The sequence below is a fragment of the Spea bombifrons genome, chromosome 6, assembly GCF_027358695.1.
Source record: "Spea bombifrons isolate aSpeBom1 chromosome 6, aSpeBom1.2.pri, whole genome shotgun sequence".
In the NCBI taxonomy this organism is placed as follows: Eukaryota; Metazoa; Chordata; class Amphibia; order Anura; family Pelobatidae; genus Spea; species Spea bombifrons.
In genome coordinates, this window is record NC_071092.1 from 14,555,992 (window position 1) to 14,583,848 (window position 27,857).

The window sequence follows — 27,857 nt, forward strand, 5'->3', positions numbered from 1 at the left end:
AAGGTAAGTGTAAAGATAGGTTGCAGTGCATGCTTCTTAAGAGATTTGCTTATACTTTGAATTAGTGTATGTAAATATATGTCTTTTTTCTTTTGCTGGGAAAACATATATGGCACCTGGCACAAAAGCAGGCACTGATAGGTTGCTACCGTTAAAATGTCCCTAAAGAATAAACCGATAGCTATAAATATAGATATATAGATATGCAGCGCCACATATTAAACTACTTTGAATTTAGGTTTTTAACAGGTTGAATAATGCGTATTAAAATATTACAATCGCCATTGGCAGGTTAGTGGTGGGTATAACACACATGCACTTTAGCAAGCATGAGATGTGTTTGGCCAATCACAAGCGTAGGATCTGAAGGGGGTATAATGCATATGCTGTGCCTTTATGCATTTGTAACAGGGACCACTCAGCTATACATACGATGGCTGGAATGCCCCTTTAATTTACTAGAGCGATCAGTGTTTTGTCACAAGTGGAACAGCACCTTTCAATATACACTGACTGATAAAGAATGGATTAAATTAAAGTTATTTCTGTTATGGTCACCTGATACTGATTTGTCACTTCCTTATTATAGTTTAGAAACAAAGCTTGGCTTATAACAATACTGTTCCAGTAACTTACATTATCTAAAAGAGTATTTGCATTTTATTGTTGCTTTTGCGGTAACTATAGAATCTCCAATCAGCTCCCACTGTACACAGAAGCAACTCAATGCAGTGTGCATTGTGCAAGGTACTCTTGGTCTGTCAATAAGATATTTAGCCAGGAATGCTCCGCAGTGCTGGGAAATGCTTCTCACTTTTTCAGGGCTTTAAACTGCACATCACACTTTTTACAGCTATATCTTCAATGCCGGATTAACACACTTTATAACAGACTGGGCATTATAGATTAATTTCACTAAATGGAATCAATCTATCCATCTTTGAGAATATAATAAGAGTCCTTGCTTCTTATCGCACTCTGAACCAAAAATCTTGCTTCTTTATTCAGGAGGCAATCTTATAGGCCCTTGAAATCAACGAAACAAATCAAAGTTACTCAGAAGAGAAAATAAACTTTCCGGTAAGTAGTGTTGCGGTAAGTATTTAAATAACTTGCAAATTTTTGTATATGTTAAAGTTAATTGTTGAAAAATAATATAATGGACAGAGAAAATGAAATAATGGATCTTTCCCTGTTGCATACAAAGTTTTAATAAATATATATTTCTTTTTTTAATACATAATTTATTTAGTGACATATGAGCTTAAAAGGAACAAACGTTACTGTGAGTTTTGCTAGCAGAAGCCAAGATTGGGACCCATTTTTTTTTCTAGTTCTAGCACAACAAATAGAATCATAGAATTTGATAGCAGATAAGAACCATTTGGTCCATCTAGTCTGCCTGTTTTCCCTGCTGTAAAGACGTAAACCTTAACCTATCCCATGCATGTTTAAATTCCTCTACTGTATTAGCCTCTACTGCTTCTGCCAGTAGACTGTTCCACTTATCTACCACCCATTCAGTAAAAAGTAAAACTTCCTTACATAACATCTAAAATAGGTGTTATTAAAACAATTTACCTCATGAAAAATACATTTAATATTGCTATGCTTTTATATACTCCTGTATATTATAATTATAATTATAATTATGAGCTTAGTTCAACAAACATACTATCTACACACAGGAGGCTTTCCACTTTGTTTGACAAATATCAACTATTACAATAATCTTGTGCAAATTTACAATAACACAGACACATAATGCACATTATTTTTAGGTTTTTATGTCAGGGAGTATGGAGTATTCTGTGTTTTCTTTAGTTTATAAATTGTGTGTTTAACACGGAATATATAGACAGTTAATTATTATTTTAGCTGGCACAGAATTCATAACGATTACTTAAACATATTGTTGTAGCTTACATCTTGTTTAATGCAGTTGGGAAGCTTATCTGGTTGCTTCTGAAGTTTTGTTGTTACCTACAAAGTGCAGTCATCGAAGTTATCGGTATAAATATATAATTAACAGGCAGCATAGACATGTGCCTCAGACTCATTGACATACCTCAAACTCACTGTAAATATCAGTTATTCCTTAGTGATCAAAGCAAGAGGTAATGTTTTCTGTTGTCATGCTACCGCCATGATTACACAGTCTTTGGTCTTTATTCCTTTTCAGGTTCCACAGCTTTTAACAAAGGTTCTAATGTCTGGGAATATAAAACCCTCTTAACTCCGCCTGAACTTGTCCATATAATGAGTTAATTGAGAGTTACACAATTACAGAAAAAAATATAAAGCCATTGAGTAGTAATAAAACGTAACAGGTTCAATTTAAATAGTAAAGACAGTAACATTTCCTTAGCGGCCCAAGATCATATTATCTCAGTCATCATTCAAGTGCATATAATGGTTGGAGTGTCTCTAATAGTGGTCTAATGTTTAAATGTCTAATCTGGCAGGCACATTTTCCACAACTGAAATCTGGATATTTCCTATGCAGATATGCTAAAATATATAGTATAGATGTGACATTCTGTCATATTGTGCCAATGGCATTTCAGTACTCTCTGGTCTCTAGCCACATTTCATGATCATGACTGTTGGGATTTGTTTAAGCATGTTCAATATCATGAATATCTTGCTGTAGGGGCTCCTTGTAATGTGCAGGGTTATCAATGCTAATAGAACCACAGATATGCTTGCTTCCTATTAGATCACCAGGGACAACAACCCATAGGTACTACCGTATGTTATTGTGTTGTAGTAAGGAAAAGATGATTTATCATCATAGTCATTAAGACTTTCAGTATCAGTTCTTAGGAAAACATACATGCAGCTATACTAGGTTAATCACATTTTTGGAGTTCACAGGTGGCGGTATATGACTTCAGTGAGTGCATCTGTTTAAGGTTAGGAAAATGTGTATTTGTACTGAGCTGACAATTTAGCTTCTAGTAAGCCATCTCCCATAAAAGGGAGTTATCAATATCGGAAGTATAATATAGAATACAGTTTTTTTCAAAATAATTTGGATTTTTAAGAACAACCCAGAGTCACACTGTCAATGTGTAATATCTTTTAATAATATGAAACTCACATTTAGCCTTCATTTCAGGGCCAATGAAACATGTAGTGCTGCCACTTATATGTATTGTTATTTAGTGAAATATTGTGCTATATTTATAGTCATCCTACATTAGGTGCCGGTCCACAGAGACTTAAGGATGCAGCGCTCCAGACATCTTGGTAACAATGCAGACAAGCAGTGGGAGACTGAGAGACGAGATGCCAGAAGAGCAGCAGTCCGACTTAACCATGGGCTCAATGAGATAGAAGAAGCCCAACTTTATCATGTCAACAATATGACCAAGGAGCAGAAAAGACTCCAAATGGATCTTGTCAAGATGAAACAAGGTATGAATATGAATAACCAATACGAAAAATACAAACTATCTGTTTTCGGTAATCATTTAAAAAAAGTTAATCTACCAGAACAGTGTTAGGTAACTGGCGTTACCAGAACAAGTTATTATTTCCTGCACTCCACTGTATGGTACTATAAAATAATTTTCAATTGCAGCTACGGCTAAGAACAAAACTACCAAATGTGTACCCCCTGGAAAATCTCCATTATATCCACCTAATTCTGGGGGCAGAGGAAAACTTTCCAGACATGACAAGAATGAAAGGTAAAGTGTAATTTACTTGCATGTAATTCCTAAACTTTTATATGGGGGCTTGTTTCTGTAGACAGTTTTAATCAGTCTTGCCTCTTCTCCCATTCTTCCTTTTCTTTTTATTTCTGATAATTTTTGGACTGGAATTTGTCAATAAACAGGGTGGAACAGTCTGTTCTTTTGTGTTTTATTTATATCCTGATAAGTGAATGTTCCATACTATCATTAAATAATAATACCTAACAATATTCACTTGTTTTCACTACAAGCAAAAACACAGTATCTACTCCAGAAGGAATAGTGGTGGCATCTGGCTCATCCATGACTCTTCAAATGCGAATAAATGACTTCATGGATGGAGTAAGCAGAAAGGATAACCTGCAGTCATCCCCATCTGTCCAAGGGCCAACAGCTGAACCTCCAGAGTCTGATATCAATGTAACAGATGTAGAAAATGCTATGGCAAAAAGACTGAGTATTTCTGGATCCATTAATGAAGTTCAAAATTCATCAGAATTCAATGACAAAACAAAAGGCTTAACTATTAAATCTTCAACTCAAGAAACAATTCCAAAATCAGCATATTTCAATGCACCACCATCAAAGTCAAGACGGGGTTCCCTTTTCAAAGAAAAGTACATCTTTGATGAAGAAACATTTGCACCTGATGGAGGTCTCCGGACACTCCATACAATGCCCGATTTGATGGTTTCTCTCAAGGAAGCTAAAAAGGCAAGGTATATTCGACACAGACACAAACTGGACTCAGAGAAGGAGCTCAGTGTGCACGAGGTATTCCAGAAGGATCATAATAAGGATAATGATACAAATAAAAATTAAAATGTGCTTAACAAAATTAAATAAAATAAAAAAATGTAAATTTTATATATTTCAATAGCACATTATAGTAACTTAACAGTTAATCTCATGCATTTGCTTCTTATGTGGACACATTCCTGATTTAGCAACAATACTTCTAGGTTTCATACAGTAATGCAGTAAACGGAAAAAATCAAAAGCATATATATCACAATAAGGAATATTTAGAAGCTTTCGGGACATTTATAGGTCAAGATAATATATGGCATGGGGGCAGAAGCATAATTTGCTAGAACTGCAGCTGTGACTGTACAGGGAGTACAAACCGTTATTACCTATGCAACTTGTTTTAAACTGGTAACTTCATCCACACAGATGTTTCTTACCAATCTTCTATATGTGGTGCTATAGGCTCATGGTACCAATTCCTGACATCATAACACAGCACAGGAGTCTGCGTTCTCATTAGATCACCAACAAATGCCATCCTGAGCTCCACCTCACAATAAACATGAAAGTAAGAATGGGGGAACAAGAAAACAGCTGAGGATACTCCCATACATATAGTTCAGATAATGTTATGTATACTAAAAATAACTATGTTATAATAATGTAACTATACAACCAGTGTAATGTACATTTTAGTAGAATTTTAATTCTTTATTGTGCATGTATTAAATTGCTTCTTTCACTGAAAATATCATGCTAGTTATCAATAAAGCAACAGAAAGGCACTAGTGTCCTGTATTTTTTAAAATTAATACAAGCATTTGCACTTGTTCCTGTCACTTGAGCTAATATATCATGTTTTGAACAGCATAGTATTGAAGCCAAATGTCCAGCAATGTCCAACACGCATTCACCTAGACATAGAAACATAGAATTTGACTTCAGATAAGGTGAATATGGCCCTTAAATTATATTTAAATACAAAAAAAGACACCAGCCCCCCTCTCATGCACTTTATACCCCATCGTGACATCCGATGACCTCTCCTTGACTGGGCTTTCTTCCTCAAGCCCCCACCAGACTCAAAAAACCATGTCCTGTCAATGGCCCTTGTTTTGTGCACAGGGACACAGTCATGCTGGTGCATGAAATAGTCTTCTCTAAACTTGTGCCTCAAAGTTGGAAGCATACGTTTGTCTAAAATGTCTTTGTATGCTATTGCATTAACATTATCCTCCACTGGAACTAAGGGGCCTAGCCCATACCCTTCAAAACTGCTCTACCAAACTATACAGTAAGCACTATGGCAAGTAAACAACCCCAGAATCAACCATCAGACTTCCAGATAGTGATGCATTATTTATTACTCCAGAGAGTGCACTATTCCAGTGTGCTTTACACCACTCCAACTGATGCTTGGCATTGCACATAGTGATTCTCGGCTCAGTGAGATTCCTTTAAAGTCTACTAACACATTGAATTATGCATTAGGCAGGGCCTGCACAGCCTAGCTAGGGAAGCATACCAGAGTTGGCCCTTTATGCAGAATATTGAACCTAAGAGTCCAAAAATATCCTGTAAACTCCCACTAGTGAATAAGACCCCTTTGCCCTAGCCTAGTTATGTCTACGGTAGCTTCAAAAAAACAACACATAATTGCCCAAACCCTTCAAGAGTACAATGACATTTCACACACAGTGTGTGTTACAAAACACTTTGTAACACAAGGACAAAATAAATTGAAATCCTTGAAGGAGGCATGCAACAGGTATACTTCACTACTTCTGTAATGTAGGAGTTAAATGAGATCTCATCAAACATTAATTAGCTGCTCATACATAGATACAGCAAGCTTTGGAAACACAAAAACAGAGAGCAAGAGAGCATTGCCTTCCCCCGTTTAATTCAGCTTAAAAATATAAATAAATGGAATCTGAAATGTGACCTGATTGAAAGCAATGTTTACACAGACTAACAAAATAGCTCCATTGATAGAACACACCGTATCTGAACAGGAAGCTGTGGGACATTATTCTCCTGATGAAAGACATATGAGCAAAACATTGTGTCAAGGCATACAGAAGAAAGAGAGTCAACATCAAACTGTGACCACAAGAGGTGAGCATAGAAATGGGCCAGTACTGATTAAAGAGAACCCACTTGCTGGAACAAGGAACTGCTTTGTAAATTGCTCTACAAATTCAAATAACCTGAACAAAGCAAATGAAAGATTGCTAGGAATCCCACATCACTGGATAAATAAAGTAAATGTAGGAAGATTTGGATCAGAACTAAACTTCCAGAGCAATGGCATGTCAAAGACACACAATGATCTTCTGAGAAATATACAGCAGAACCTGACCTACAAACAAACAGGTAAGGAAAGCAGTAGATCATTAACACCTTACTTCCCTTTTTTGTGTGCTTTGGTGTGTAAGACGTTGCAAGTCAAAAATTACAAACCTCAATTGCAGTTCATAAATAATATGTTATTGAATTTGAGAAAAAATATTTTGGGTATACATTTCATCTGCCCTGGTTAGGATTATTAATGTGTGACAATTATGCTGCAACCATATCTACATTGTTTTTGTTTAAGTTAATGCTAAAATTACATTAATTGTTCCAGAATTTTGATTTAAAAAAAGACTGTTCATCTATTCATTAGCACAAGAGGTGGGACTTGGCAGTACCCCAGCCTAATAATATCCAAGCCCATTTTATGCACTACCTTTCTTCCTCTCTACCTGTGAAACAGCTTCCTTGTACACAGGTAGGAAATATATTTTATATAAATAATAATAAAAAAAGACCTAGACCTCTCCTCACAATCAGGCTTCCTGGTGCACTGCTCATGGGGTTGGTTACAAAGGAGATCCCTGATCTCCCTGACCAACCCGTTTAGGTTATGGAGAACTACCTAGCCAGCACCTAGTAGCTGAAGTAGGTGTGAGGAGATGCATTTGATTAGCAGCACGCGTCTACTACTTAGCATCTAAATTCATACTGAAGCTGTAAAGGTGCAATTACTGTAGGTTTTCACACATGGCATCTCCACTTTGGCTTTATTTTATTTTTTTATAAATCATGACACATAATAGGTCATGTGTTTTTGTTGTTCATCTGAGGTTGTATTTACCTAATTTTTAGTCATGCTAAGAAAAAAATGATTGTTATTATGTCCTAATATGTAAAACCATAGAATTCAAAGTGGGTGTACTTTCTTTTTCACATGACTGTGTGCGTATATATAATCCAAATAATGGATTAAGGAGCCCTGAAACAGCTGACACAGACAACAGACTTACTTAAATGCTTCTCATGTTATTAGTGTAAAATACAAGGATTGGTGAACCAACATTATCATAAAGGAAATTACAAAAATACACTGTAATACTAAAAAGACAGTTTTTTATATATTATTATACCTTTCAGGTGTCCAGGGGAGTTATGTGCCAAATGAATCAGCGGACCTCTATGGAAGGGTAAACAAATTGTTTTCTTGAGCTCATTTCGATTTTTATTATTCCAAATGGTAGTTGAAGTACACATTGGTAAGCTACAAAGTTTAGAGCTCCTGGCATAGTGATGTTTATTAATGACAGCAGAGGACCTCTATTGTACTGGGTGAATGTTTTTGACATAAAGTAACAAAATAATAACTGGTCTTAAAACACTACTTGTACTCAAGTACAGGGTAAACTCTCTGTATTCTCATAGTCAAGCTCTATTTGAACCTGGTTTTGTTATCCTATTAAATGTGACGCCTGGTCACTTTTAAATGTTATGCATGCCATTAAAAAGATGGGTGTTTTAAAACTTTTACAGTGTACTATAGGTATAAAAACTTCTTGGAGTATAATTACAGAGTAGTAAGAATTAAAATTAAAAAAAAAATAATAATAATTAAAAAAAAGTTTGCATTTAAGACGCTGCTACTTGAGCAGTGCCGGATAAGTCTTTGGTGTCCCAGATGATCTGCTAGAGCTCCGTTCACTACAGCTGCAGGGATTTGTGAACCTGACAGATTCCAGTTTATACCCAGTTAAAGTATACCACTTTCACAAAGTGTAGATGAAAGAGTCCAATGCAGGTATGATACATTATATAAACATTGTGCTAGTGCATTGTTCATTGTTCAAGTTGGTTGCTGGTGCACTCTTTACACGGTGACAATTTAAATGTTCATGTCATTGCTTTCCTGATATAAATTACTGATAAAGACAAGCTTTCAGTACCAAGACATATTTACAACTATAAAACGACTTTTGAATTTTTTTTAGCTTGGGGAGAAGAATATGTTGGCCCCACTTTGTTCTTCCTGCAATGAGCTGACTGTGCAGGTATACCCAGTTCTATATGAAAATTCAGACGCTGTACAAACGGGAGGACAAGATGTCTTTTCAGTGGCAGGAGGTCATTGGCAAGCATACTCTCAAACCAGGGATAAGCACATACCCACTACCACCTCCTTATTGGCATGTCCAGACCACTTTAAGTGTGTTCTATGCACCTGTCCCATCTTGAATGGAAGAACTATCTGTCGGCATTATTACCCCTTGTCCGTAATATGTTGGTCAGCAATTATTCTTACTATAATCATTGTGATAGCAGCAACTGTAAACTATCATTAACATATATATTCAAATCTACTATAAAAGGACAATAAAAGCCATTGTCTCAAGACCTACTCCAATATTTCAATGTATTATAGCTAATGTTGTATACAAAACTTATATGTATGCATTTGTGAATACGGGCATCTTCAAAATAAATGTTAACAAAAAAGTATTATTTCCTTGAGAATGATTTGTGTGCTGAGTATTTACTTCCTGCTTTTGAATAGCTTGATTATTGTAGTATTTCTAGCCATTCGCTAGGTAGCCAAAACCCACAAACTGACACAAGAAATATTAATAATATTAATACAATCAATGAGTTTCAAACTGCCTCTAGAACCAACATCAGCACAAGCACTGTGGATTGGGAGCGTCATGAAATGGGTTTCCATTGCTGAGGAACAGCTGCACTAGAAGCTGAAAGGCGTGAATTAATGGAACTGTGCGGTGGCTAGGAACCATGGGGATGCCCGCCGACAATTGGAACAGTGTCTCTACAGATGCCCTTTGCCCCACCACGTCGCTCTTTTAAGGACAGATTAAGCTTGTGGTGGGCAACACTCGGTGGTGGTTACAGAGAGCACGCTTGGGAACCCTGGTTTTATTACCAATCTTTAGGACCAGGGTTTACCCAGTCGCGGCTATCGAACTCTGGCTCGACTACTGCACTGACTGTTCCCAGGGATGTTTCCGACGTAGTTGCTCAGGGTCCCATCGTCGGATCACGTCGCTTTTTGGATCATAACGTCTTCGGACCCTGAGCTCTCCATTGGTAGCCAAGATTGATGCCGCTCACTTGGGATCACCAAAACAGTGACTCTTTTTCAGGTGGGCATTGCTGGCCATAGAACTGTATGGCGGCGTTGGGCTGTCTGGTGGGTCACATAAAATGTTTAAATATCGCTAAATACACTGTATTTGCTAGTTTATAAGATGACCCCCCCAAAACACATTCATATGCACACTTACACTCTCTCTGTCACTGTCACACACACTTATACTATATGGGGGTAATAAAGTGGGTATTTTTAGGGACAGAGAGGGCTTTCTTTTGAGACTTAACCCTTTGTTTACTGTTTAAAATGAAATAAAGGATTACAATTTTCTTGCTTTTATTACATTGTATTTATTACTTTATTTTTAGGGATACAGTATCTATCTCTCTCTGGCAGAAGATCAAAGTGTCTCAGTAAGAGAGAGGGAGGGTGCTAAGAACTCTGTGTTCACAGAACACTGAATAATAATTTATTGCATGTGATCCCTGTGATTGATGTTCACCTGATCAATAGACTATTGCAGATGGATTTGTACTAATATAATTTTTAATGAAATTTGCCAATTTCTTTAAATCATACAAATGTCTGAAGATGAGGAGTGACCCCCAACGCAACAAATAAAAATAAAGCAGAGAGCTCCGAAGTTACACTCACTCTCTCTAACACCCTCTCGTGTTGTCTGTCAATGTCACCTTACCTTCTCTGATGACTGCTTTCCTGCATCTGTCTCCTTTTCCACAGCTCCGCTTCTTTGCTTGTTCTTCTGTCTTATTTCTTCTATCTTCTTTTCTGTAGACAGATTTAGAGAGAAAGAAAAGCTGTTATGAGACTGTCCCTATTCCTATTTCCTGCAATTTTTCTCCACCTGCTGGCGGTGTTGGGAGTTGTGGAACACCGCCACTTACACCTGACCAGAGGACAGTAGGATTCCTCTGGAACTCTCGGGCAGATTGTGAACCAGCTGTGGTCCACTAAAACATTAAGCTGTTGTCCCTTCACCATAAAGCCTCCAATCAGTAAGAGATTTGGGGGCGAGAGGCAATAGTAAGAGACATCCGGGGACATACAGGGTTTGGGGTTGCCCCATTATGGGGACATGGGGGAGCAGTTTTTTTGTACACCAGTATCTTTCACAGCATGGGCTGAGAATAGGGGCACCAGCAGACACCCGGAATGTTTACTTTGGGTTGGATAGGGGAGTGGAGGGTATTATAGTTCAACGACGTCTATGTGTATAAGTGTGTGTAATTCAATAAACAGTCTTTGTTTTCACCCTTCATCAAGTTTCAAATGATGTTTGGGTGGGGAGCTATATACACTGACTGGCCACTTTATTGGGTACACTTTGCTAGTACCGGGTTGGACCCCCTTTTGCCTTCAATGCCAAGTGTGTGAATGGTGTAAAGCACGCCGTCACTGGACTCTGGAGCAGTGGAAATGTGTCCTGTGGAGTGACGAATCACGCTTGCCAAAATGCCAAAGCTTCTAGGCGTAGATGACTTAGCTGTTGCCTCTTATACTTTAATTGGATAGGAGGGATAATGGTATGGGGCTGTTTTTCCGGGGTTGGGCCCTTTACTTACAGTGAAGGAAAATCTGAATGTTTCAGCATACCAAGACATTTTGGACAATGCTATGCTTCCAACTTTGTGGAAACAGTTTGGGGAAGGCCCAATTTGATATTTCTCATGTATTCATAAATACATGTTAAAGGCTATTTTTTCCTACCAATGTATGTCAAGTCACAGAGGCATTCTAAAAGATAAAGTAAATATGTTAATAATGTAATTAATAAAGGTAATGCAATGTTCTGTACTTCTCCATGTATAAGACTTTTTTTCGAAAAATTTTGGGTCTAAAACCTAGGTGCGTCTTATACAGTGGTTGTAGATTGCAGTTACTACTTCCCAGTCCCTCCCTGCAGTCACACTGACAATTGGCCCCGCCCCTTCCTGATTAACAGTCCCTCCCTAGAGTCACACTGACGAGTGGCCCCACCCCTTTTCTTATAGCATCCACATGGCCCAGCAACTCATCTAACAGTCAGTATAACATTAATATTTGGGCTGCTGAAAGTTAGGGGAGGTGGGGGGTAATTTAGGGGCAGTTATGGTTAATGGGGTGTTTAGGGTTAATTTAGGGGCAGTTAATGGATGGGAGTGATGAGGATGATGAGTATGAATTTTATGATAAATAAAACTTGAGTTCAATAACTATGTAATACATTTTTTTTTTCAAATTTCGGGCCCCAAAATTAAGGTGCGTCTTATACATGGGGAAATACGGTAATATGTTTCACCAGTAATCTTTGAACAGAGATTATGACATACCTTATAAATATCTGGGCAGGTTTTTCATTCAAAACAAGACCTATATCTTAATTCCTATTTAACCAAGCGTGAAAATCAGATATATTGATATCATTTTTAATTGTAGGTGCTAATATCGATTAAGGATTGGGGTCTTTAGTGAAAATAATTGTTCATCTCCTAATAGATGTATCTTCCAATGAACCGTTGATGTTGACTGGTGTTGCAGAAACATATATGGTAGTAGCTAATATACCGGAACAAACTTCACAGCAAAATTCCAGAATACCAACAAAACTGGTAACATTGTTCTTGAGTTACCATGAGGAACTCTGAGGTTATTGACCATAAATGGCCCCCGAGACAACTAGAAACATGGGTTACGTTTTTCGTATGCCAGGAATATGGACATATATTACAGTATGTGTAAAATGTGTGAGATGCTTATCATATGTATAACAGTTTTTCTTAAATAGCAGTGTCTCTACTAAAACTCCTATATTTAATTAAAGTATAGGGCAGAAGGTTTTGGGCATTGCTTTTCTCTGGCAGCATGTACATAATATTTTTTAACACACAAATGCCCATTTACATACATATACACTGCACTTACACACATATACATACAATGTCCCAACACACGCCTGCCCACACACACATATATGCTGCACTTACACACCTGCCCATACACACACACATATTCACTGCCTACCCCCTCCTTTTCTCCTCACCTCTTACCGTTCTCTTTCTACATTTTCCTTCTTCTCTTCCTCCCCTTATTTCTTATCATAGAAATGTCAGGTCTGTGTCTGTGCCTTCAGACCTTACCTTTGCCACAGAACTCCTGCTCCCTTAATGTTGGGCCATTTAGAGGGAGATCTGTGATCTCCCCATGCCTCCCAACTGTACTGCTTTGTGCAGGACAGCCCCAATTTCCCCCTCTTCCACTTTTAGAGACAGAGGTAGAGCTTGGCAGGACAGCGGGATTCAAGACCGCAATCCTGCAGTCCTGATAGCATTCTCTGGTGTCTGACATACCAGACACATACGCACAACCGTACATCATCATGCACAGTGAGCTTATCCCTGTCCCGGTGAACCGGTTGGCATACCTCTCAACTTTCTCCCCCGGTGAAACGGGAAGCCGGAGGCAGAACTTGAGGGGTAAGCACTACTGCACATGCACAGTAGCACACACCTCTCAACCTCCAGGCCCCGGCATCCAAATTCGCTGGGGGTGAAAGTTGAGAGGTGTGCCAACCGATCCTGCAGCTGCTCATTGGGCACACCCCTCATGTGTGGCAGAGGTAAGTGCCTCACTCGCCGCACACTAAGGCTCTGTCTGTGGTCCTCCACAGAAAACGATAAAACGTGCTTACAGGTGAAGAATTTGGGGAAAATTCTGAAGCCATTTCTGAGCTAATCCACACAGCTCCGACACCTCCACAACTGACCTTTTTTTTTTTTTCCAACAACTTAAACCTTTTGTGGCCTCACTCATTAGCTTGATTTACCTCTTACGGTCTTTGAGCAATTTTGTGCGGAGGCAACAGAGACCGAGCATCTTCTGTCTAGGTTATACTCCAATCTTATTGCTGTTCAACCAACTACTAAAACTTACTAAACCTTGAGCTTAAAAACTCACAAAGGTGCTATGTCTAGTAAGGTACATGAAAGGGCCTTTAAGTTGCTATCTCACTGGTATAACATTCCTGTTGACCTTCATAGTTTTCTCCCCCAGGTACCACTTCAGTGTTGGCGTTGTGGTGCAGCTTTGGGTTCTTACGAGCATATTTGGTGGTCGTGTCCTCTAGTACGTCAGTTTTGGAAGAAAATACTTTTGGCCATTCAGGAGAATCTCTCGAGTTAGTGTTACTTAATTACACTTCATTATCTTTCATGAAATATTAGAGGTCTCTCACAATCTTATTAATGCAGCGAGGGCCACCGTTCCTAAGTTCTGGAAGTTAGCAAAATCCTCTCCTAATGACGCTTGGACATTATGTCCTCAAAAGGACTCTCGTATAAGAATGGGTTAAAGTGTCTTCCATAGCAGGTATTTTTAGCTTCACCAAGGTTCAAACGTATTATGGGTACAACTACTACCCCTTTACAATAATTTTGATCTAAAGGTCTAATTATCGATTAAGCTGCTTATATTGGACCACTCCATTTTCTGGGTAATTTGGATGCATGATACGTAAAGCTATAATAATTACTATTATGATAACGTAATTTTAACACCACACTACTCTCCAGTTTAGTTTTTTTTCTTTTATTGGTTTGTACTTTTCTGTTTTTATCTCTGTTTTGTACCAATTAAAGCTTCATTTTACAGAGGTACAAACTGCAATAACATCGTAATTCAGGTAATTTCATCACAATGTACCATGTATTATGTATGTCTGGTGCTCTGTACGGACATCTGTGTAACTTACTACAAATTCTCTTTTTGACAATAAAGAAAATTAAGAATTTAGGGAAAATTTCCCTTATACAGATTCCCTTTTTAGAGAAAAAACCCTCAACTTAAAGTGAGACATGCCCCTGCCAAGGGTAATGATAGAGGATGAGCCTAAACAGTTTTAAAATGTAGACCTTAACATTAGGAACTTTGGGACTGCACAAAGCAAATATACCATAGCACTAGAAAGGGTGCAGAGGCGGGCTACAAAATTAATAAAAGGAATGGAGCACTATAGTTATGAAGAAAGGTTAACTAATTTAAATCTGTTTAGTTTAGAGAAACGTCGCCTCAGAGGGGACATGATAGCATTATATAAATATATTCAGGGCCAATACAAACCATTGTGTGGAAATCTGTTCATAAACAGGACTATGCACAGGACACGTGGTCATGCGTTCAGATGGGAAGAAAGGAGATTTAGACTAAAGCAGAGGAAAGGGTTTTTTTACAGTAAGGACAATAAGGATGTGGAATTCTCTGCCTGCAGAGGTAGTTTTTTCGGAGTCTGTACAGACGTTTAAACTGCAACTGGATGGATACCTGGAAAAACATAATATTCAGGGATATAATCTTTAATTATGGGGAAATAGCTTATTGATCCAAGGAGAAATCTGACTGCCATTTTGGGGTCAAGAAGGAATTTTTTCCCTGGTTAGTGCAAAATTGGAAAGAGCGAAACCGGGTTTTTTTGCCTTCTTTTGGATCAACAGCAACAAATTAACAGATATAGGAAAGGCTGAACTTGATGGACGCATGTTTTTTTTCAGCCTATGTAACTATGTAACCATGTGGATCTTTTGAAACATTGGAAAGACATGGAAGTTCTCTTCTCTTGGAAATCTCTAGGCTCTCTATTTAACCCAATCTGGCAAATAGTGTTCATAGCACTGTCCGTACATAATGTTTACCCCCCCATCTCCCAAAACCCTGTCTGTTAAATTGAAAACGTGAATCCTTTCCCCCACTGGTCACTTTCACAGAATCTTCCCCGGCTTTGTATCTATTGGCTGATTTGATTAAATGTCTGTGCCCAAATCCTAGTCTGGTTGCCACACCTCACGTACTCGATGATCTTTGGCTAGAGATACTGGCAGGCAATTCAATTTGTTTTGCATGTTTGGAATCTTGACAGTTAGATTAAAAACTATTTTGAATCACATGAATTTCCAATCATACAGATACATTAACATTGAACAGTTCTTGTCCCAGGTTCTCGATGTATGGTATGGTAAATCTTTTCACAGCATACTCCATGTACCACTCATCCACTTGCATACTACTAGTTTCAAATTAATTTTGAAAGTTCATTGTTTCAGGATGTGTTGAGAATTTAATAAGGCATTCATTTGCTTGTAATGAACAGTATTTCATGATTTATTAAATATGCTTTAGCACCTTTATTTTCCTAATAAAGTGATTTGTTATTCTGTAGGTTCTAGAAACATCTGAATACTAATTATATTAGCATAAAATATGCTTGAGGTCTGCTCTTTGGGGGGAATAAAAATTTGATAAAAACAACATCAACATAAACCTTTAAATTATACTTTAGTGTAATTTCAGAGAGTCAATGTTTGGTATCATATATATTATATATAGTTCTGTACATCCTGAACATAAAAAATAAGAAAGCATTATTTCACATAGCAACACAATGCCAAAGCTTCTCGGCGTAGATGACTTAGTTGTTGCCTCTTATACTTCAAATGGATAGGGATTCAGCAGAATATCAGCGCTACGTGCTTTTATCCACCCTCCCAGCTTCTTGACATGCAAGAGATACATTCAGCCAAATGCATCTCCTGCTCACAGAACCCATGTGTGGCATATGCACAGCTAGTCAGCTCCAGAGTTTCCGGGTCTAAAGAGATCCCACCCCATACACATCGGCAGAAAGTTCTCCCACTGATTTCAATACAAGTGCATTTCTGGCAGTGATTAGCTGCTATAAGCCAGGGCTGGGGTACAGCATTTTTTACTATAGGTAAAGAATGTATATTAAAGTACTTTAATAAGCATTCTTTGTTGGTAATAATGTATGAGACACCAGACTGCCCCATTAATTCTGTCAAATAGGTAGGTAGTAATTGTTTCCTCACGGAAGAAGAAAAGGGAATCCAGTGTTCTTTTCATTCATTTTTATGTTAAGAGGTTATTTTTTTGCGAACTTGATTTTCTAAATCTAGAAGCTTTTCATAAAATCTATCACTGCTTTCTTCGTCGAGGTCCATCTAGAGGGAAAATGATAAAAAGAAATGGCTGAATGAATGGCAGATAATCCATCACAAAAATGTAGAAACGACTTAAGAAACGACTGAAGAAAAAACAAAAAACATTTGTCTACTGCAAATAACTCAGATTTTCATGAACATATTTCTCAAGAGAGATTCTATACATTCAATAGACACGCTTCCAGCTTTATCACTACACATTATCTTCATCAAAGTTTCTAACTTTTACTTGTGTTTTTCCACAAGAGAAACAGCACTTTGCATGTAACCACTGAGCCTGTTGTTCCTCTTGCCCGCACGCGAGGCATAAGAAAAAACAGCAGCCAAGAAATATTATACTTACCTCTAACTCCTAGGGTAGACTAGTATCTGTTCACACTTTATTTTCTCTAAACTAAAGTCTCACCAACATCATTACATAAAATACAACTACCAACTGCGTGAAAGGCCTGCTATGGCTGTGCTTGTTAGGGAATCAATCCATCCTAATGAGCAGTAACACCCCAGAGAGCCTGATCGCCCAATAGGTTGACCTGTCTTTTTTTTCAGCAAAGGGGCTAATGAACCCTAGGTCTAATATTTCATGATTCCTGATCTAGATGTTGCTCTGCATTAAAGGACTGAGCTGCTATTACATACGTTAGTATGGGGAAATTTCTTTAAAGTAATTTTAATTTAATTACTGTTTTACATAAGGTCAGCTCAGCCCTTATGGAAGCATGCCCGTGTTGGCCCTTTATTTTCATAGTGGAGTAAGGGAGCTCTTTTTAGCCTTGTAACTCATGGCATTCCACAAAACGATGAACAAAATAAGTCACTAACCTTAATGGACTGGACATAATTATTGCCCATACCAGAAGTGCAGCTGTGATGTTTTGCTAGCAAATCAAGTGATTCAGGCTTCCTACTGAAAAGCCACAGCTGAAAGAAAAGAAGCATTCAAAAATAAACATCTTTTTACAATAAGCAACATAAGCAGGATTAACAACATGCTGTCTCAAAAAAAAGATTTGTCTAATTCATTTCAAAGAAAAAAAAAATACTTGGTGATCCAGATAGTTAAGAAAAAAAAGTTTAAACATCACCATATCTACACATTTCTTGCCAGTGGTAAGGATGCCACAATGCAAAAATACTGTAAATGTTTCTGTTACGATGGAACATATGCCCTGATCAGTGGAACTGAACGCAGAACTATGCCTCAAACATAAATCTGCTCCTAGGACTGAAAGAGGTTGTTCACCAACTGTCCTTTATCAGGTGCGTGTGTGTTGCATCATCTGTATCGAGCACACTTAAAAAGATGAACTATTAACATTTTATTATTCGTAAATTGATCCCAGTTTCCACAGAACAGGTTTTTAGAAACTATTTTTTTTTAAAAAAAAAACTATATTAGTGTAAACACTGCATTTAATGGAAAATATGTATTTTTTTCATAGTGGGACCTGATGTCGTACGCTGTGTGTGTATAATATTGTAATAGTGTTATATATATGCTATGGAAGAATCATATCAATAATGGTAATTCATCTGCAGGTTCAGTCTACACAAAATAGCACAAAACCTGTCACTGACTCTAAACAAAAAAAGGTGTAATCCCAGGGTATGAGAAAGACTTAACATGCAAACATAGTGAGGTCTTAGCATTTGTTAATATTCATTTAACCAGAAAAAGATAATCTGAAAGGAACCAAGCAGCTGTCTTTTCAGGAGATCTCTTGCAATAAGAAGTCTAAATAGGGTGTATCCAGAGCAATAATGCACATTTCAAACAAAATTGTATGAAATAAGAACACTTATGTCCTTCAAAGTAAAGATAACACTTACCAAAATTATTATACGAAATCAAATGCCTATGTAATGCGGCATAACATTTTGGAGGCAACAGTGATGCCATTATGGGCAAAGCTGATATAGTTATGTATATAGAATGCCAGTAGCCGGCAGTGGTTGTGCATGCGGGAATATCTAAAATTCAGAGCAATTTAAATGTATTAATTAACATATTGCATAAATGGGAGCAGTTTATTAGGTCACATTATGCCAGTATGTCATCAGTATTGTAGAGGCATTTAAAAAAAGGTAACAAGGCAGACTGGAATAGCTGGTATCTCTGTTTCATGTGTGTAAGCAACACAGCCAAGTCAAATTAGATAGTATACGCCAAAATTTGGGTACTTTGATGGAATGGCGGGCTAAGAATATATATGGCCATATAGCCTGATGGAATCCCAATATTTATGCCTTAGAAGCTTTTAAATAGTATTTGATAGGTGTGCGCTGATCTCTTGCTCTGTTGTGTGTACACGTTGGTCATATCTGCCACACCCTGGAATCTGAATATATATACTTTTTTAGGTTGTGCTGCCCATCTGTATTTTTTCATTTGTGTGTCACTGGATTCCAAGCATTCTACTGTATATCATGGGGTAATTGATCAAGGAAATTTATATTGGTAACATTGCACAAGCAGACACAAAATAAACATCTTTAACTAATCCACAGAAAATATAAACCTGCTACAAACTCCAACAAGAAGTAAACACCCTGCAAATTAAAACAAAACAATTAGATGAATAACAGAATACCCTCCCCCCCACATACACGCAAACATACCAGTGCTTCCGCTCCGTTATATGGTGAGAGGGTGAAAGTGTTTGTAAAGACACGGATCTACAGCCGTAAGCAAAAAAAAAAAAAAAAAAAAAAACATTTTATGCATATGAAATACGTTTTCAAATATATAACATTCAAAAAATAAATAAATATATATATACATATATATCTTGCATATACACTAGCACACAGCAGAAGTAATTGTGAAGAGAAAGTACGCAAACTACTTATTATTTTGAGCATTACTAATATAAGTAATTCACAAACAGATTTTTTTTGGAATAAAGCAACGTTAATTCATGTATTGCCCTCAACTGCTCCCATAAAAGCCTGAGCACTCACCATACAGGACAGAAATCCTGTAACTTGCGGTGCCTGAAACAGTAGGCAAGAGCAAATGAAGCCTAAGTTATCTTGTGCCATTATGTGCACATCTTTGACATATCCATATTGGTGTAAGTACAATCTTATGTATTTGCATACTTGCATGTTACCGTATTTCCCCATGTATAAGATGTACCTTTTTTTCGAAAAATTTGGGGTCTAAAAACTGGGTACGTCTTATACAGTGGATGTAGATTGTAGATTGCAGTTACTACCTCCCAGTAGTCACACTGCCGATTGGCCCTGTCCCTTACTGACTCACTGCTGATTGGCCCCGCCCCTTTTCTTATAGCGTCCACACTGCTCAGACAGCAACTCATCTAAGAGTATAAAATTAATGTTTGGGCTGCTGAAAGTTAGGGGAGGTGGGGGTTAATTTAGGGACAGTTATGGTTAATGGGGCGTTTAGGGTTAATTTAGGGGCAGTTATGGTTGAAGGGGTCTTTAGGGTTAATTTAGGGGCAGTTATGGTTAATGGGGCATTTAGGGTTAATTTAGGGGCAGTTATGGTTGATGGGGTCTTTAGGGTTAATTTAGGGGCAGTTAATGGATGGGAGTGATGAGGACGAGTATGAATTATGATAATACATTTTTTTTCAAATTTCGGGCCACAAAATTAAGGTGCGTCTTATACATGGTGAAATACGGTATTTCCTGATGGTTCCCAGAAGGATTCTGGAATGGATCAGACTTGTGAGACCTAGTACAGGAATAGGATAAGTCTCTGGCCTGAAAGTTTAGGGTGTGGCACAAATATTTAACACATATCTGTAATCACCATTAATCACTATTTATAAAGTTCATGCCAGACTTTGGGATTATTATGCCTACGTGGCAATGGAGTTGCCAGTTCTGGCAACACAATTTCAGGAACTCTTTAACCTTTTCAGGAACGGGGGGTTTTCCCATACCAGTGTCCATGTTGAAACATTTTTTCCACTATACAATTTTTTTATGGACGAAAGAAGTTTTTTTTTTAAATTTAGAGTTCTAGTGGGCAGTACAAGGTGTGTGGACATCTATTTGTAACTTCTTTAATGTTATTATTTGCATTTTGTAACTGGAGATCTTTTGAGGTTTTTATAAACTGCAGGGATCTTTTTTGTAACCAGAAAGTATCCCTTTTGTTTTTAAAAGACAGAAAAATTTTGTTTTTCCCTCTTGACTTCAATCTCATGTGCAGCTAATCATATTGTGATCAGCAAGCAGGGCTCTACAGCATTGACACTGCCAGCAGAAACTGCTCCTCATTCTCCGTTATTCAAGTGTAACCATAACTCATCCAGAGGGATAAACCCTCTGAGAATTATTTTACATTGAATATTGGACAGAATTCCTTTACAGAAACTCAGACATCCTCAGTTATTTCACTTTAACTAGCTCTCATGGGACAATACACTGAATCTGAATCATTACACTGAATCTGTTCAGGCAGGGAATTGTACACACTGTTGCAGAAACACGAGGGCATGGTCACTTGGCACATGGCCACTGGGACGTAATTGCAATAATTATTCTGATAGTCCAAAGAAAATATTACAAATTATAATCATGTATCTTATTCATAAAGGTCACTGCTTTTGAACAGTTGGTAACATGAAACAGAGATTGCTTACCAGCCACATTATGGGCATGATAAACGTCCAGAAGAAAGATGGTAGGATCCCATATGTGAGATTCGTCATTACAAGACCCGGACAAACCACACTGGAATACATACCCTAAAGATGTAAAAAGTTGGTTATATTTTCATATGACATTAAGCAACAAAGCACAGACACCATGTGAATAACTACTTCTTTGTGGAAAATGTTGCACACAGCATAAAAATGGGATATCCCAAGGAAACCAAGAGCTTCTTGTCATACACAGGTATACAAAGATAAATAGAGATGTACAAACAAAACATAAAATCTACAGATATAATTAAATGGTTTACACAAAGGAATAAAAGAAGAAAGCATAAAAGGGGCATTTCAAAGTATTAAACCATTTCACAAACTCCAAAAACAGACATTTTCTGTCATCCTTATCATATGTTTGTTCAACTGCAATTTTTCGGATTCTAACTTTAGTCAACCCATACAAATTACATATTGTATGTTAATGGACAGTCAACAGGTTTTTTTAGGAGATATATAACCCATTTAATATAGGAGGCGCTACAATACAGTTTCATGATCAGTGTGAAAACAGAGCAGTAGACAGACCCAGTCTTTGTTAACCACAGCATTACTGGTTGCCACCCATCAAATCACACTATTATTATTTGTTTTATATAGCACCATCAAATTTCATAGCACTGTACAATGTACTAAACACCTTGTTCCTCTCCCATCATTCCTTGTGGGAGGGGAGCAAAAGTGTTTGGGCACCTGTTACTGCCAGAACCCAGCAGGAACTAGGATGCACAAGGGAGATTTACTCACAACATTTCATACAGTCATAATTAACAGTAAAATGAGCATTTTGCACACATCCCAGTAAGCATAACACTAACATGTATGTGTATTCACTAAACTAGACTAAACAGTCATTGGCCACTCAGCGGATCGGTCGTTGGCCACCCTTCTGTAAAATAACGTTCAAAGTACCAACCTGCTTGTTGTAATGCTTATTTAAAGCAACACTCAACAGATCTGTAGCATATTTTGAAGAGCTGTATGGTTCTTGGCCTTGAGTGTGCTGATAATCTGTAAGACGGAAAGAGCCCTTTCTTGCATTGCTAGAAGAAGTCCAGATGACGTGGGAGGGACTATCCATGTGACATAACAGAGGTTCTAGTTCTTTAATCTATGGAAAGAGGTCAATAGTTAGTGATAAACAAAATGGATTAATTCCAAAAAAATTGTATAAGTATAATTTTTCTTTAAATAAATAAAAAAGGAGAAAAATATTGTAATTGTAAAGGTCCTGTTCCCACTCTGCAGAATTTAACAGTTTTGTCCTTTGTATTCCCAGAATTAATTTGTTATTTAACCCATTCGGGACCGTGGCTTTTTCATATCCTAAGGACCAGAGTTTTTTTTGTCACGTTTGTTAAACCATGAGCTCTACACTCTGCCCGGACTAAGCACCAGGGACTCAAAAGTACCAGTAAGTGGGGGGGGGCAGGAGGATCCAGGTCCCCTGCATCGCTGCGGGGGATCTGGATCTCAGTCTCATAGTCAGACCTAGTTGAGGTCTGATTATAAGATGACCCCGATTTGCTCTGGAAAAAACCTTGTCTTATAATCGAGCAAATACAGTATTATACATTGTTTTGTTCAGGAGAAGTAGGGCCTTCTTTTTGGTAATTTTGCTACAAACGTTTTCAGTACTTAAAGCTGAACAATGACCTAATTTATGTGCAGCAACATCTCCTGATTACAGCCATAGATCACATTTATTTATTCTTTCAAGAGGGCAACATCCATCCATTACATATTACGCTATATCACATTTTTACTACTAGTGGTAGGACTGTTCCCAGAGTGGTATATTGGCATTACTAGACTCCCAATAAATGTTATTTATTTATTCTCAATGTTGTCCTCTGATCTGTCTGTGCTGATCATAGTCCTGCATTACTGATCGCAAAAGGTGCACTCAGCCAGCAGGGGAAGTAATTGACTATGCCTGCACTGTCTAGAAAGACCCTGTTCAGTCTCTCCTGTCCTCCAGTCAACTTCCAGTGGGTGTCAGAAATCACGCGATCAGGTATTCCTTATGTAGTGAGTGCCATTACACATGAATTGTCGGCATGCCAGCAAATAAGGACCAAGCAAAAGCATCTTTCTGCTGAGTGGAACATTCCAAATGTTGCTTTAATGAAAAGACGACTTTTGAAATGTTAAACTACAAACTCAAACAGCATATCAACTGTGAAAAAACATGTCTCTTCTTACCAGTATAAAGTGGCCAAAAACATTGGTTGCAAAAACTTCCTGCAAACCATCCTGAGTCACCTTGTCCTCTTGTGTCAAGAGTCCTTCTCCCGTTGCAAACATGCTGATGGCTTTCCTGGGACAGTATAAAAGACACTTTGCATTTAATGTTTCACTCTGTGACACTCTGCTCCCCTGATATGCTTTATGCCCCCCCCCAGACATGCCACCATGCCACTCTGACCACCGCTCCCCGGACTTACCAATGCATCTCCAGACTCCCTGGTGTCTACCGGGGGCAGCCGGTGGACGTCTGCAAGTTGGGCGTAGACAGCTGCTGCTGCTCGCCACTTACGCCGGGGCATCTATGGCAGCTCTCCGTCATAGAAGCACCGGCGGAAGTGCCAGCAGCAGTTGAAGTTATCTGCGCGCATTGCACAGACGTTCACCGGCAGCCAGAGAGGAGGATCCAGGTCCCCTGCAGCGCTGCGGTTTCCCGCAGCAGGGCTAAATAATAAAGAGAAAAAAAAGACACCTGCATGTCCCAGGCGTCGGGGGAAAGGAATTGCACATCCCTGCGCTAAACCTGATATATATATATATATCACACACACACACAAACACACACAACAATATTCTCTTATCGGAAAATGAAACAAAAATACAAAGTCAATTAAGAACCTTACCCGGAAAATAATCCTGTGATAAAAGCTTTGTGGCTAACCCGTGGGTTGGGCATTATACCAGCATTTAGGTATAAGTAGTCAATTCGACCATACCTGTTGGGAAAAAAAGTGTAAAAGAACCATACCAAAGGACGATTTGTTTATTTAAATGCTATTAAATATAAACTTGGTAAACTGCAATAACTGCATTCAGCTCAACTGTAGGCATCATGGGCATCTAGAAGGGGGCAAGATGGGGCAATTGCTCCCCTTGAAATCAAAAAGACCTAATGGAGCAGCAGCAGGGGAGGGAGAAAAAGGGTAACTGGACATAGAGAGCAGAAAAAACACCTGGTAGTCATGGGAGTGCAGCTTTTATTTAATTCTGTATAACCTCTGGTGTCAGAATGGTTTGGTCTGCTCTCTTCCTCTCCCCTCTAGATGGTCTTCTACCCATGACCCTGGCAGCTGCTTCTTCAGACACAAGGTATTACAGCTAGGGTTAGTTAATACTCCACCTGTTAAGACTACATTTCTCATTACTCTCAGCCAGTCTGGTATGTTAAGCATCATGGGAGAGTGAGTACTCAACTAGAGTGCCAAAGGTTAGCTCTATATCATTATGGATTGGTACGACAGCTGCTGTGGAATGTACCGTATTGGCTCGGATCTAGTCCGCCCCCGTATATAGGCCGCACCCTAAAAGTTTGGTGCTTTTTTAAAGAAAAGCACCAAAAAAACATGCTGCCACTCTGTCCCCCCCCCGAGATATGCTGCCACTCCCCCCCCCCCGAGATATGCTGCCACTGCCCCCCCCCCGAGATATGCTGCCACTGCCCCCCCCCGAGATACGCTGCCACTCTGCCATTGTCGTAATCACAATATTGAAAAGGTTCATGCTGCGTAGTCTCGCTCATGGTCCTCTCATGCAGCATAGATAATATTGTACTCATATATAATATACACCCCCTTTTCAGGGTTCAAAAAAAAGAGGCAAATTTGCATCTCATACCCAAGATTTTACGGTATGTAAAACTCCTTAGTTAAAACCACAAACTATGTCCAACCATTCCTTTTTCCACCTTGCAGTGTATTGTGGCTGTTAAAGAAAGCCATAAAATATTGTCCAATATGTTGCAGTTTTTTGTTATCAAATATAATACCACATTTGCTCACCTTTCTTTAAGTACTTCTGCACCTTGTACCACTGATTTAAGGCTACCTACATCCACTTGCACAATACTGACATCAGCTGATGGATGAGAGGACAAGAGGGACATTCGGGCAGCTTCGGCCCTCTGCGTGTTCCTGCAGGCCAGGCATAAACGGATCTGGTCATCCTTGGACAGAAGTCTCTCACACAGTGCCAGGCCTATGCCACTGAGAACAGTAATAAAACAAATGTAAACTATTTCTCTTTAAATCTGTTTATTGCAGTATTCCAAATATTTTCATAAAGTAGAGTAGAAAGGATGGCATGTTACAGCAGGTGCAGCAGACATGCATACGATCAATACAGATTACAAAAAATTCAGCTCTCTTATTTAATGTGTTTCACCCAGGAGCTGCTTTGTTTCAGCTAATCTGTGTTAATTATATATGCAAATCACATTGAAATAGGTGAGTTTCTGCTTTAGTAGCTGCTACCAGCCTGGAATCAAATGAAACAGAGAAAGATGGAGAGAAGCTTAGAATTGAAAGGCTAAGAAGAGGGACTCAAATACGAGAAAAATAGGATATGGGGGCGCCAAGCATCCACTGGGGGCTGCTTTTAGAAACGAGGCATGACTTGTGCGGAAAAGTGACATATATTGCTGATCCAAGAATCCCATATGGCCTCAAATTGCTCTACAGCTAGAAGAGCTTTGCCATCATTTCCTAGTTTATTCCGGCACCTAACCCTTTTTTCAGGAGTGCATTTTTCAGTTATTGATGAGTGACACCTGCAAGATTCATTTTAACATAATTTTATATTAGGAATATGTGGTCTGATTTTTTTTCTCAAGCATTGAGAAAACTAATACCGTATTTGCTCGATTATAAGACGAGGTTTTTTTCAGAGGGGGGGTCATCTTATAATCAGACCTCAAATGGGTCTGACTGTGAGACTAAATCCAGATCCCCCACAGCGCTGCAGGGGACCTGGATCCTCCTGTCTCCCCTCCCCAAATACCCCCCAACTTACGGGAGTCCCCGGTGTGGAGCCGGGGCAGCGTGTAGACGTCTACGCGATTCGCGTAGGCAACTTGTCAGAGATCAAAGTTCCCCTCACCGTGGGGGGAGGTTGTAAAATGGGGGGCATAAGGCATTTCTGCAGAGTGCTCTATGAAATGCCCTTTAACCCCCTTAATGCCACTCTGCCTCCAGAAATGCCTTATACCTCCCTATTTGCCACTCTGCCCCATAATATGCCTTTTAACCCCCTAAATGCCAGAGTGGCATATAAGAGTATAAGGCATTTCTGGAGGCAGAGTGGCACATAGGGGGTCCAAAGGCATATTATGGGGCACAGTGGCATATAGAGGGTTAAAAGGCATATTATGGGGCACAGTGGTATTTAGAGGGTTAAAAAGCATATCATGGGGCACAGTGGCATATTATGGGGGCATTTATGGGACAGAGTGACAAGCCTGGGGGCAGATATGCATAACTGAGGGGCAGGTTGGAAAATAAAAGGAATTAAAAACAAAATCAATCATAGCTTTTATTTAAAAAAATAGTTTACATGAATTAACATTTACTGGTAAAACTTTTTTCCTATAGCGTCGTCTTATATTCAGGCTTTTTCTTTTTTTCCTAAATTAATATTCAGATTTTGGGGGGTCGTCTTATAATCATGGTCGTCATGATCGAGCAAATACGGTAGTTTTTGTCAAATGTGAAAACATGATGTGCTCAGTAAGTATGGAACAATTGCTTGTTATGTTACAGAAAGCAGAATCTGTATATGTAGGCTGTTCACTGTTATGAACATGTGAAACTTTCAAATAAACATATATTAAGATAAAGAAACAGCATGCATTTTCCTCATGGCACAAATACTTCATTTTTTCGGGTCACAATGTTTCACGATTTCCATGCAATCCCTACATATTTATGCGCACCTTACACCAATCACCTGGCTCAGTCCACGTATATGCACAATGTATACTCGCTGTGTGTGAGCATTAAATGTTATGCAGAATACCTAGCTTTAAATCTAGCAGGGCTGGGTGAAGAACTTGATTGCTCCACGTTTTGAAAGTGTTAACAAACCCACATATATGTACACCTATAGAGGAGACTTATACACACTCAGTGGAACACCGATTTAGTTCTACCTGTTGGCTCCGGTGACAACCACGACCTTCCGCATTTCCGCTCAGCTACAGGGAGGAATGAGTAGCGAGGATCGGGTGACTAGAACATCACAGCAAAATGAATTAGTAGAATGCCTGTCCATGTAAAAGGCGGGGTTATTGCAAAAAGGG

The 27,857-nt window shown here is 38.6% G+C and overlaps 2 protein-coding genes across 4 annotated transcripts; one reads left to right on the forward strand and one right to left on the reverse strand.

Annotated features, from left to right (window-relative positions):
* Positions 1–795: 795 nt before the first annotated feature.
* Positions 796–4,596, forward strand: LOC128500221 (coiled-coil domain-containing protein 190-like). 2 transcript variants are annotated; one of them, XM_053469305.1, is made up of 4 exons: positions 796–1,080; positions 3,193–3,420; positions 3,587–3,695; positions 3,953–4,596. In XM_053469305.1, the coding sequence occupies exons 2-4, from the start codon at positions 3,231–3,233 to the stop codon at positions 4,521–4,523; spliced, it is 870 nt and encodes a 289-aa protein (XP_053325280.1). In that variant the 5' UTR covers positions 796–1,080; positions 3,193–3,230; the 3' UTR covers positions 4,524–4,596. The 2 variants fall into 2 exon arrangements, with proteins under 2 accessions (XP_053325280.1, XP_053325281.1); XM_053469306.1 differs by having other exon boundaries at positions 3,221–3,420.
* An 11,985-nt stretch (positions 4,597–16,581) lies between these two features.
* On the reverse strand, positions 16,582–27,827 carry HSD17B7 (hydroxysteroid 17-beta dehydrogenase 7). Of its 2 annotated transcripts, XM_053469303.1 has the most exons (9): positions 27,708–27,827; positions 25,564–25,767; positions 24,409–24,501; positions 23,744–23,858; positions 22,455–22,649; positions 21,473–21,577; positions 19,473–19,529; positions 17,676–17,774; positions 16,582–16,853 (listed from the first exon to the last, which is right to left on the reverse strand). In XM_053469303.1, exons 1-9 carry the CDS (start codon positions 27,740–27,742, stop codon positions 16,767–16,769), a joined length of 990 nt encoding a protein of 329 aa, XP_053325278.1. In that variant the 5' UTR covers positions 27,743–27,827; the 3' UTR covers positions 16,582–16,766. The 2 variants fall into 2 exon arrangements, with proteins under 2 accessions (XP_053325278.1, XP_053325279.1); XM_053469304.1 differs by lacking the exon at positions 24,409–24,501.
* Positions 27,828–27,857: the final 30 nt, after the last annotated feature.

Bases quoted from the DNA above. Each gene is read 5' to 3' on its own strand.
- LOC128500221 (XM_053469305.1), top strand. From the start codon at position 3,231: ATGCAGCGCTCCAGACATCTTGGTAACAATGCAGACAAGCAGTGGGAG. The intron at 3,421-3,586 runs GTATGAATATGA...TTTCAATTGCAG, and splicing joins TCTTGTCAAGATGAAACAAG to CTACGGCTAAGAACAAAACT. The intron at 3,696-3,952 runs GTAAAGTGTAAT...TTTCACTACAAG, and splicing joins AGACATGACAAGAATGAAAG to CAAAAACACAGTATCTACTC.
- HSD17B7 (XM_053469303.1), bottom strand. From the start codon at position 27,742: ATGCGGAAGGTCGTGGTTGTCACCGGAGCCAACAG. The intron at 24,502-25,563 runs GTGAGCAAATGT...TTTTCCCAACAG, and splicing joins GCAGAAGTACTTAAAGAAAG to GTATGGTCGAATTGACTACT. The intron at 22,650-23,743 runs GTAAGAAGAGAC...CTCTTTCCATAG, and splicing joins TTTTTGGCCACTTTATACTG to ATTAAAGAACTAGAACCTCT.